The following is an 11,332-nucleotide window of genomic DNA, read 5'->3' on the forward strand; positions in this document are numbered from 1 at the left end:
CAATTTGTTTCATTATCAAGCGCAACGTTGTAGAGGGTGATGAGGACTCCATCAAAAGCATGTGTTGGTGTTGGCAACATCCTTTTGGCATCCATAAATTACTTCTCCCCAATTCTCATTAATTTCGATTTCGATTTATGTTTCTATTTCTATTTCTAATAAATCATAAAAAATTAAAGGGAGAGACAACGGACCTATTGGAAGGAGAGAACGTCAAAGAAGAAAATGTTTGCTCTGTCCTCTCAGCCCACGCCACGCCTCACTTTTCCTTCCCTTTCACTCACCTCTCTCCTCGACTAGAAACATTTGAATTGAGCAGTTGAACCAGTCAAATAAGAGCAGTATCACAGTAATTAGGTATTATTAGATCTCCAAGTCTACTCTAATTAGGTATGGAAAATGTTTGGAAGACCATGGTTTGAAACTATATATTGCAAACCACATGATGTGGTGCTTGACGATTGTTTTTTAAAATTATTTAAAGAAGGAATTAAATCATCGATTATTACATCATGTGGTTTACAAAATATGATTCAAGAAGATGACTTCCCTAGAATCACCCATTAAGCATTATTATGTCTTATAAGTACAAATCCCAATGCATATTATTAAGACTTGCAAATATTTTTCTCCCTTTCGACCAAGAAAAATATTGAGTGGTTACCATGCCAGAGTGAGTGTAGAAGATAGCTTAAATATGCGTGTACTTTTTATTTTTATTTATTTTTATTATAAGCGATATTATTATTTTAATTTAGAAAGAAGAAATGGTAAGAATTGTACCTGAGATGGAGAAGATTCTATCCGCGTTAAGGATGCAATATAAACACAAATGACAATTATACAAATCTATAAAAGCATGCATGAGACGTTATCTTTTTCATACAATTTGCGACAAGCCTTTCAATATTCTTGACTTTTTTTTGTTTTTAAGAACCTCGCGGTACGAAGGAATTTTATTGATATGAAAAAAAGAAATTACACCTAGTTTAGGGGACATAAACGCTACCCCTTATAAGTCTTTCATTCTTCACTTATTTCCATACTTGTGAATGAAGACAATAAAGTTGTAAAAATGGGGGAGAAATAAGAAAATCCGAAATATTCAGATGATAACTACATATCTTTGCTGTAAGATTGTGAATCTGAACCACACATAACGAAAAGTTATGTCTCATGCTTCCTGGTTCAATACGCCTTACTCTTACCGCATATTGATGTCCTCTGGGTAAAGCCGAGAATGCGGCGGAAGGGCTTCAAAACCCAGGCATCAATTTTCCGAAACATGGCTTTGCAAGAATGATACATAGGAAACTGGAGCAAACCGAATAGAGGGACTGGGAAAAAGGCAATAGGGTAAAGTATAGACTTGGTCCATTTCTTCTCGACGCGAATCAGGAGTAAAATAGTGGCGGCAAAGGCGAGCATGGTGGTTGCCATTGACAAGAAGAGCAAGATGAAACCAATCATGATCTTGCGAGGAATATTGGTGATGAAAAGTGGATACTCGAGAGGGGAGGAGAGGACCGAGAGAAAGAATGCCACAGAAGATAATGAACAGGCGATGGCTACAACGTCCATGCAGGTGAAGAGCAAAAAGAGAGGATCGTCCTGGAAAACAGGACGGCCACTTTGGTCATTACCCCCGGGGATGGCGTAGGCGGCTGCAAATACCACAGTGGCCACTAGCACCGCCACGGTTGAGCATGACTGAGCGGTTTCTTTTACCCATTCTTATGCTGACTTCAGGAGTTCGTTATGCTCATCGTAGAACAGCTCCTCTGCTGTCTGATCCTTGTTGTTATGGTGCAAGCCATAATGAGGCGGTAGTATATCTTGCACATGCTGGACAGTGGACACGTACACCGACATTTATCAGGTCGATCAACATAATCAGTAAAAGAAGTATTTGTCTGACAATATAATTAAGTCTAGCAAAAGAATATTACCAGCATCCATTGTAGCTCTGCTTGCAATTGCATGGCAGGGCCAATTAAATTTTGAGACAATGATATAGAGTAGTAACTCCTATCTGCAGCCTGGTGCAATACGGTGTTGCCATCGCAGTCGATCCTCTCATTCAGCCTCGACATCACGCTTGGTTTGCTTTTGATAAGCTTAAGGATTGCTTTCTGACGATGCTTAATGGCCACATGCAAAATGTTGTGTTCGTTTTTGTTAATGTGCTCAACCGCCTGAGGATGCTGCTCAAGTATCTCCTTCACAATGGACAGAGTTCCTTTGACAGTTGCTATAATCAGTGGGGTAGAGTCATAAACCTTAGTCGTCACCCCCTTATCCGATTTGGTCGCTTCTGCTACCGCCTTTCCTTTTTTACCTCCATCATCACCATATCCCTCTGATTTGGTTGCTTTTGAGGCTGCCTTTCCTTTTTCGTCTCCGTCGTCATCACCATCTTTACTAAGAGTTTCCACTGACCCCAGAGAAATGGTCTTGGTGTCTGCTTGCTTGTTACTACTCAACCAAGAATAGTCCGAATTAACGAGCAACGGGACGATTTTCTCTAGTGATTTTTTGTTTTTCTTGTCCTTCCATATCTTGTAGATTATGCCGCCCTGCGAGCCTTCTGTTCCTATTCATCACATGATAAGCATATATATAGTAACTAACGTGTCATAGGGAGATGTTATCGGCACTCTAAAAAATTTATCATGCACTCTTCATCTTCTCATGTAAAATCATAAGAAATGAGTAAATAATGTTTATTTTTTAGAGTTTTAACAAGTGTCCAGTGTGATGAAATGCACTGAGGAAAAGGCAGAAAGTAAACAAACTTTTAGCAAGGGAGTCCCATACTGAAGAGTAAACCCTAGCAAAGCCTGCAAAACATTTTATGCATGCACCTTCATCAGAAACATTGAAACAATGCGGATTAATGGAACGCTTTAGCTAGCTAAGTGTACGTACTTTATTTGTTTAATTAATTAGGTTACCTGAAAGCTTGTTCCTAGAGATGGATAGACGGCGAGGCTGGTTGCTAACCAAGTTGATCTCTACATCATCTTTCTGATTTGGTGTGACCACATCTCCTCCATCAGCAGGAAGGCCTACGTATATAACAATTAAGTATTCATATTACAGCTTCATAAAAATAAAAATAAAAAAAGGGCAAAACAAAAAAACGTGGGTGCACACACGCGTATATGGAGCAGTACGTACGTCTGCACACATGTAGCAGTATGTAGAGTATTGATACATACAATAATAAATTAGCATCTTCCATTTGCTTCGTTGATAGTGTGGCTCAAAGGCACTTGGCATTTGGGCTAGCAATTGAAGACTTGTCAATCCTTTATCTTCAGTTTGGTGCGCTAGAGAGGGGCAGCACTCCAGTAACCAAAGAGCAGTCTCTGTATTGTGGAATACAAAGGAGCAAAAGTTATTAGTCTGCATTTTGGAATCAGTGTGTGCATTTTCTGAGAGAGAGAGAGAGAGAGAGAGAGACCGAAATGTTGTGCAATGACGGCGATATGAAGAATAGACATTTTGTCATTTCTGTGGAAGTGCATCCAAAGATTGACCCGATTATCCTCCAGCAGTTTGCCAGCATAAAACTTGACCAAGTCAGTGTGACCGAGAGCAGCGGCCCTGAAGAGCGGAGTTTCTCCTAAATGGTTCCGTGTCTCCAGCAGCGGCAGTGCATCATTCTCTTTATCAGTACTACGTGCACTAGTACTGATGATGATCTCTTCCGGAACAGGCATGTTGAAGTTGCTCACCAAGTAGTTTGCCGCTTCCACATTGCCGGACGCACTCACCTCGTGAAGAGTATTGTTTCCGTTGTTATTCGGAACCCTTAGAGCCGAACTCTCGGCATAGCTGGTCGAATTCCTAAGTATATTGATCAACACTTGGAGGACTCTTTTGCCTTGTGATTTGCTGCTCAAAGAAGCCGCAAGGTGAAACGCAGTGTCACCTCCCACCGTCATTTGATTGAGCAGTTCTTCGGGATTTTCCTCGAAGTATTCCCTTACGCCTTCCCAGTTATCCTCCATGGCACATTGATAGGGACATTTCAAGTTTGCAATTCGCCTTAAAGTATCCTCTCCCTCTTTTCCCACCCTGTTTGGATCCGGCACAACCGCTAGCGTTCTCCAGTACCCCATTTTTAGTACTAGCTAACTTCGCGGTGCGTAATGTGGCTGTTGTCGCTTTGATTTATAGGCTAGCTGCTGCTGCTACTGCTTGTACTATATGCTTAACTTAGTTAATTAACAAAGAATGTCGAATAATAAAGCATAAAAGGGGATCGAACAATTAAGGATACCATTTTCTAGCAGTGTATGCTTTACCCAGACGAGCATTTACCTTTGCTTAGTTTATTAGTTTCCTTTTGTACATTCTTTTTACCGAGTGTTCAACACAAGCATCTACTTTGCCGTGGCTCCATTTTTTTTTTTAACACAACTTTTGACACGCGTTTTTGTGAGAGCCACTCCTTAATGTATTTTAACGCTCGTCTATCTTTTAAAACAGCATTCATAGAACATGCTTGCAAAAAATTAGACAAGCCCAAAACTATAAGACATTCATTTATAGTGAAATAAATAGACAAATACGGTTTTACAAAGAAACCCTAAACCCTTAATCCAACGGTCAAATGGTTTCAAATTTGGTGATTTTTGGTAGTTATGATCTTTGAGGGAATACCTAAAAAATAGACAGTTGGAATACATTATGAAGTTTGTCCCACGTTTTTGTGGAACAAACTTCATATATATACAAAGGCGGATGCACACTGGGACCTAGGCGGTCCTAAGACCACCCCAAGTTCAAAAAATATACATGTTAAGGTCTTCCGAGGACCCTCCAAATGTTTTGTACGAGTCCTTTTGTACCTACCAAGTGTTTGATGTAATACTTGCTAGGCATATCTCAACAAGTTGCGCGGACTACACTCGACAGGTTGCGTAGATAACACTCGATAAATTTTCTCGATATCGCTCATCAAATGTTTGACGAAATGCCTTGGAAAATAAATTGAAACTTTTTTTGTGTGCTTTGTGCTCTATTTCTATCTAAAAAACTTAGACCTTTAACACTGGGACCGCCCAAGATTCAAATCTTAAATCCGCCACTTTGTGTGTGTGTGTGTGTGTGTGTGTATATATTAAGGTGGTTTGAATATGTGAACTGAAGACCTATACTGCTCTAGTTAAAAAATGCAATTATGAAATAGAAGCTCATGGAAAAAGGGGTAAAAGAAGAACTAAAAAGACGTGGAAGGAGACTCCGAGAAAAACATAGGAGTACTTAAAGCTAACATAAGACTTAGTGAAAAACCAAACGCACCTATGTTCTAGAATTCAGACAGCCAATCTCATTTAATGGGATAAGACTTTTTTGTTGTTTTTATCAAATTTAATTTAAAATTCTAAATTACACTAAGAAGATTTGAACTTAAGTGCAGACTAACCAACTTGGATACGCCTAATTCACTTACTAAGTACAACATTGTTTCACAAGACATGTTCAGTTTATTCCTTCATTGTAGAAAATTACATCCTATGTCCTTGAACACGTACATACATATATATCACGCACCAGAAACGTTGCTATAGCGAGTTCTGTTCAGCGAGTCAAGAGGGGGCTGCCTGCCTTGATTAGCACGAACACACTGCCGTTGTCTCCCCTGCTAATCCGGAGCTCTCCATCGAGGTACGTGGTTAGCAACCACGACTGGGCATTGCTACTTGGGATGGAGAACTTAAAAGGGGGTTGACTGGAGATGGTCTTTACAACAGATGAAGCGGTGTCTTGAACAGAATTGAGCAAACCCTTGAAGGGTGCGAGTTCGATTTTTTGTCCTAGAAAGTCAACATTTTCCGGTATCACCAGCGAGTCTGTTAGCTGTGGGGTGCCAATTACGCCTTCTTCAAACTTAATCTGAATCAACAAAGTAATCGAAACAAAACCCATTTACAGCTGAATCAATAGTTTCATAATTAGTTTCCAACGTTCCAGAGAACCCTAAATTGAATCATGTTTGTTCCTTCAAATTTAATGAGCTAGCTAGCTTTCAAGAGGATATAAACAATTAGACACAAAATGGTTGTGATCATGCCACCACCATGTACTTTGGGCGAAGTTCTACTATGGTTCTGCATTTACCTAATTGCTACAAAAAGCTTAGTTTCGTCAATAAAATAGCACGTGAACGATACATGTGGGAATCAATTGGGGGTTGTGGGAGGCGTAAAAACATCTCACATGCTAATTTCGGAAAACAAATGAGGTATTAAAGCAAACTATCTTTGAACTGTAACAGTTGGTAATCTACGGAAGTAATTGGCCACAAATGAAATGCTGAAAGTAAAACTTCGCCCAAACTACATCTAAGAAATTAATCAAATCATTTTCAAAGATACGCTAAGCAATGAAAGGGGAATGAATTAACCAAACCTGGACGCGCTTGGGGCTTCGGACTTCAAATGTCGCGTTCGTGCTGATGGAAGTGGTAGCCAGCGGTCCAGCAAACTGGACAGAGTTTTGTACGGTAAAATTCTCAGAGTCAATTGTCTGAGATATCTCTTCAACCTTCACCAATGGAAGCGTCCCTCTTGACAACAATGGAAACAGACCCGCAAATGAAGTGTACCTGTAAAACAAATTGTCTATATGAATCGCTGAATTTAAGTCAACAAATTCTTCTTCTTTTTTAACAATGCGATATTTAAAACTACTCTAAACTGTGCGAGAACCCTGCAAAATAGTGGCCACACTGCCATACTAAGGAGCCTACAAAAACAACAATCAAGTTTTATCCCAAAGCATCTGTAAGTCTTCGGTTTACGCGTCCAAACCATCTTAACTAATGTTCTCTTGTCCTATCTTCAATTGCGGCAACTCTAAGGAGCCTAACAATACAAATTATTTACTAAACTATATGAAGTAGAGAATAAATACTACTTATTCCATGAAATTTTCATTTACTATATATTTACACCAAGTGGCGGGAGAATGAATTGATTTCGAACTCGTCCACCAAATTTAAATCTCTCTCAGTTACCATAACAATATTTTACTCTACGTTGGAATTTGGAAGTTTTAACAACCCTCCATACTGTTTATTTTAACAAAAAACCACATTCAAACTTTCCTGATACTATTCATTGTCCTTTAAAAAGACTTTTCATTAAAAATAAAAAAAATTTGATTTTTCGTTAGTTTTCCATTGAAATTTTGATTTAAGTCACATCTATGCATCGAAATTTTGATTAAGTTACACAATTAGTGGGCTGTAAGCAGAGTATAATATCACTAAATTGTAGTGACAAATAAATAGGCGGAGTTGGAGCTACTTACGCTAGAATCCATTTGCCATTGAGGAGAGGCAAGGCCTCAGTCGGAGCCGGAGTCGGGTTTTTGGCCTCCAACTGGGTAATAAGCTCCACAATCTCGGCCCGGGTCTCGCTGGTGGCGCTCAGCCCACGATTAGTCCCGTAAAACGAGTCCACCAAAGCCTTCTTCAGCTGACTAATCTCCGCTGGCTCCGGCTCAGCCGGCTTCTCCTCCACGGCCACAGCTACATCCCCGCCGGACTCGACCTCCCTCTCGTTGCCCCACTCGTCATCGTTCGCCGATCGGATCCGGGTCGATGGTCGGGGCCCGACGATCAAATTGAATTTGTTAGTGGATTTGGCAGCCGCGATCCCCACGGAGTTTCGCGAAAGGAGGAGGCAAGGCTTGGAGGTGAGACGGTGGCGCAGCGGGTTTAGCAACAGAGGGTTTAGGGTTAGCTGCGAGACGAAGGCCATGTTTGGGTGCTTTTTTCTTGAGCTGAGATTTTGTGAAAAGCAGAGAGAGTGAAGAAATGCTTCTGGCTTTTCTTTGTTTCAACAACCGAACTTGGGAAAATTGATTAGCATGGCTCGAAACAGGGAGGGAGTTGAAGCCAGTAGCAATTTCGGTACTCCTGCTTCGTCTTGCTGGCCAATTCTATGTGAAAACCCAATTATGCCCTCGACTCGATTATGTTAGAAATGATTGTGTCCTCTCATTTTCTTCCTCCTCTTCTTTAAAAAAAAAAATCATCTCCGGATTTCTTCTATCAAAATTTACGGATCAATTGATTTGGACTTTTAAAATTTGATCTAATAGTTAAAAATAGAGGCCGTTTTTAAAAGTTATAATAATTTTAACCGTTTGATCAAATTTCAAAAACTCAGATCACTTGATCCTTAAGATTTGATGAAAGAGATCTGGGATGATCTCTTTCCTTCTTTTTTTACCATAAATAAATAATTTACTCTTTTTCTTTTAGGAGTATTATTGACATTCCAAAATCTCATTATACAATTCTTATAAGTGTATTTTTCTTTTCAAATATAAAAAATTTAAAATGTAAAGTAAAATATTTGAAGTACCAGTAATAATTCCATTTCTTTTACATATATTGATTTATGTCCAATCGACTGGCTATTGCTTAGAATTTCACTCAAACTTGCTAATTTAATTAAAAATAATACGCGTAGTATCTAATAACTATTAAATTTTCTGAACTACTTTGTCGTACATAAAAAACAAAACGAATTTGCATATTGCCACCCACAATTACAATGTTTTGAGATATGATGAGAAGGGCAAAATGGTACTCACGCTCCCAAAATTATGTGGGAGAAGTACACATGGATCCCGTCCACAAATGCAAAATTTATGTCGATCAATAAAACAAACTACAAAATTAATGACACGTTTCAAAGTTGTGCTGGGAGAGCCAGAGAGGACGTCGTCGTTTTTATACGATTTTGGTAAACCATATATTTTTGGTTGTCACTCTTCCATCTTGTTTGGTCAGTCTTAACCTTGATGTGAGAACTTAATGAGTGAGTGAGAAGCTCATGTCTTCACGTTCTTTTTCTTCCATTTTTGTAGGAAAATATTTCATGGCTTAGGGTATTATACCGTCAGATTTACTCGATGTAGTATGGACCGTCAAATGTGTGATGTTTTAAGTATCATTTTCATTTTCATGAATGCACTCACATATTGTTGTTGATTACATAAAAGCTCAGCCGATTTCAAGATACGTCAAAAATTTTGAATTGACTTCTTGTTGTGAGTTGAAATTCGTGTATGTATTTACATTTCACTTTCCCAAGTTATGAGTCAAACAGATATACGAGAATAGATTCCCGATTACACGGTCACACCCAAATGTTTATTCATAAGAGGTTAGTAACTTAATACTGTTGGAGTCATACAATTTTCGTGTAAACCATGACAAACCAACCAAGTTCCCCAAAATCTCTATATCTTGCTCAGCTTTGAATAAATTGCCCTTAGTTTTTGTAAAGATAAATTTGGGTGGATTTGGGCCTTGGGAATGGGCTTTCGGGTTTTCCTGGACTGGGGAAAAGTCAAAGATGAAAGCTTGGGTGGGCTTAGAACTTCTGGGCTATAACATTATTTAAGAAAATTTAAAGAGATATTTGCAGGCACAAGTTTGACATTTCCGAAAGTAATCCGAATTGGCACGAGTTTATGAAATTCGGAAATTGAATTGATATTCATTCATGAAATTTTTTGGATCGGAGTTGAAAACATGTATTTTTTTTATCTGATTAGGCCAAAATCAAACAATAGTGATGTTCAGCATAAAAAATAAAAACCGTCACTATGACATCTTCATGTGTAAAAGTTGTTCGGAAAATATACATGTGAAGCTTTTTCGATGACATTTTGAATACTTGGTATGGGTTCTTTTTGTGCCCTCCAAGTGTTTGATATAATACATGTTAGTCATATCTCGACAAAACTCAACAGGTTACATTGAGAGCACTCGAAAAATTCTATTCATAACACTCGTTATATTGCTTTGTCATATGTTGATATTTGTTGACATATTTAAAAACTTATATATTTAATTCTCAGACCCTCAATGTTTGAATCCTAACTTTAGTTGACTTCGCCGTTGCTTCAGCATCAATGTATTTATGTACCGATATCATTCATGAATCATTGAATTTTTTTTTTCTTAGTCGCTCATATATCAAATGTAAATGTGGTTTGCCTTGTAATAGAAAAATATGAAGGGCATTGCATTGCATGCATATCAAAAGGGACCGGCTTCTCTACCCTCCCATTTTTCATACACTGTCATTCCTTTTTATTTTGTGCGGTCACGATTAAACCACGTCAACATTTTATATTGATTTTTTTATAAAGAGAATAAGACAAAAAGTAATAGTAATATAAAATATTGACATGACTTAATTGTGACCGCACAAATAAAATGGAATAAAAATGTATGGGAAGTGGGAGGGTAGAGGAGCCTGGTCCTATCAAAAGACCGAATATATTATTGGTAGAAAATGAATTTCGTGCAAAATTGTTAATTAAATAATGATGATCTCAGCAATCATGGTTGCCACTTGCCAGCGAATATTGACCACTGAAATTACAAATTAAATCACTAGGATTAACAAAATTAAGAACACAGTTAATGCCCCTAATCCTTATAATTATGAGATGGTAATTGAGGTTCGAGCATGGTGTTACGAGTGAATCCTACATTGATGAGAAAATGAATTTTGCATGTGTTTATAAATAGTTAAATTACTCTTTATATTATTAACTGATTTTATAGAAAAACCTCAATTCTTCACGAAACCACTTATGCTACATAACCAACGAAATCGGAGCAATACAGAGTTGCATGAGCCCTGCTACGTTGCGAAATCACGTTATTAAATTATCAATCACACTATTACATTAGCCTTTGGAATGATTTTATCCCTTTTATGCATTGAGGTTAATCAGCATTATTATTTTGACTTACTAATTAATCAGCTGTGCTTTGCATTGCAAAGTTGTTCTCAATTGCATCTGTGTCTTTTGAGCGCAATCAATGCAAAGAGCTTTATTGGTAGAGGGACAAACTTTTTTTAGTCACATCATTGCACATATCAAATAATGATTGAACTCACACCAACTTTAGGAAAGACTTTTTTTTTTTTTGAATAGAATACCACATATCATTGTATAATTAGAAGAAAAAAATCTTCTAATTATATAAGAATATGTGGTGTTTCATCCCGTATGTCATACACATTAAAAAATCTCTCCAATTTCATATAAGTTGCCTTCCGATTTTAGAGGGATTTTATAGAAATACATATGAGTTGGGTTGAACTTAATTTCCCCTTTGTGCTTAATTTGGTAAGTTTACGTATTTGAGCATGAATAAGTTTTTGATTAACTTGTAGCTATGAGACTTTACCATTTGCACTAAGCTTATGAATTGTGCTAACCATAACAAATTGCCCAGTGGTGAGGGCGAAAATTTCGACTCCCAAAATACAAAAAAAAA

General features: G+C 37.9%; 1 protein-coding gene and 1 pseudogene across 1 annotated transcript; both read right to left on the reverse strand.

The window, feature by feature from the left end:
- Positions 1–917: 917 nt before the first annotated feature.
- Positions 918–5,325, reverse strand: LOC126585964 (uncharacterized; annotated as a pseudogene).
- Positions 5,326–5,475: 150 nt separating this feature from the next.
- On the reverse strand, positions 5,476–7,918 carry LOC126585966 (plastid-lipid-associated protein, chloroplastic-like). Its single transcript, XM_050250598.1, has 3 exons — positions 7,327–7,918; positions 6,424–6,619; positions 5,476–5,907 (listed from the first exon to the last, which is right to left on the reverse strand). Exons 1-3 carry the CDS (start codon positions 7,776–7,778, stop codon positions 5,593–5,595), a joined length of 963 nt encoding a protein of 320 aa, XP_050106555.1. The 5' UTR covers positions 7,779–7,918; the 3' UTR covers positions 5,476–5,592.
- Between the last annotated feature and the right edge of the window lie 3,414 nt (positions 7,919–11,332).

Source organism: Malus sylvestris, chromosome 10 (genome assembly GCF_916048215.2).
Source record: "Malus sylvestris chromosome 10, drMalSylv7.2, whole genome shotgun sequence".
Lineage (NCBI taxonomy): Eukaryota > Viridiplantae > Streptophyta > Magnoliopsida > Rosales > Rosaceae > Malus > Malus sylvestris.

Coding starts and splice junctions, on each gene's coding strand:
- LOC126585966 (XM_050250598.1), bottom strand. CDS start 7,778: ATGGCCTTCGTCTCGCAGCTAACCCTAAACCCTCTGTTGCTAAACCCG. Junction 6,620..7,326: donor AATGGCAAATGGATTCTAGC/GTAAGTAGCTCC, acceptor TTTGTTTTACAG/GTACACTTCATTTGCGGGTC. Junction 5,908..6,423: donor GAAGCCCCAAGCGCGTCCAG/GTTTGGTTAATT, acceptor TTGTTGATTCAG/ATTAAGTTTGAAGAAGGCGT.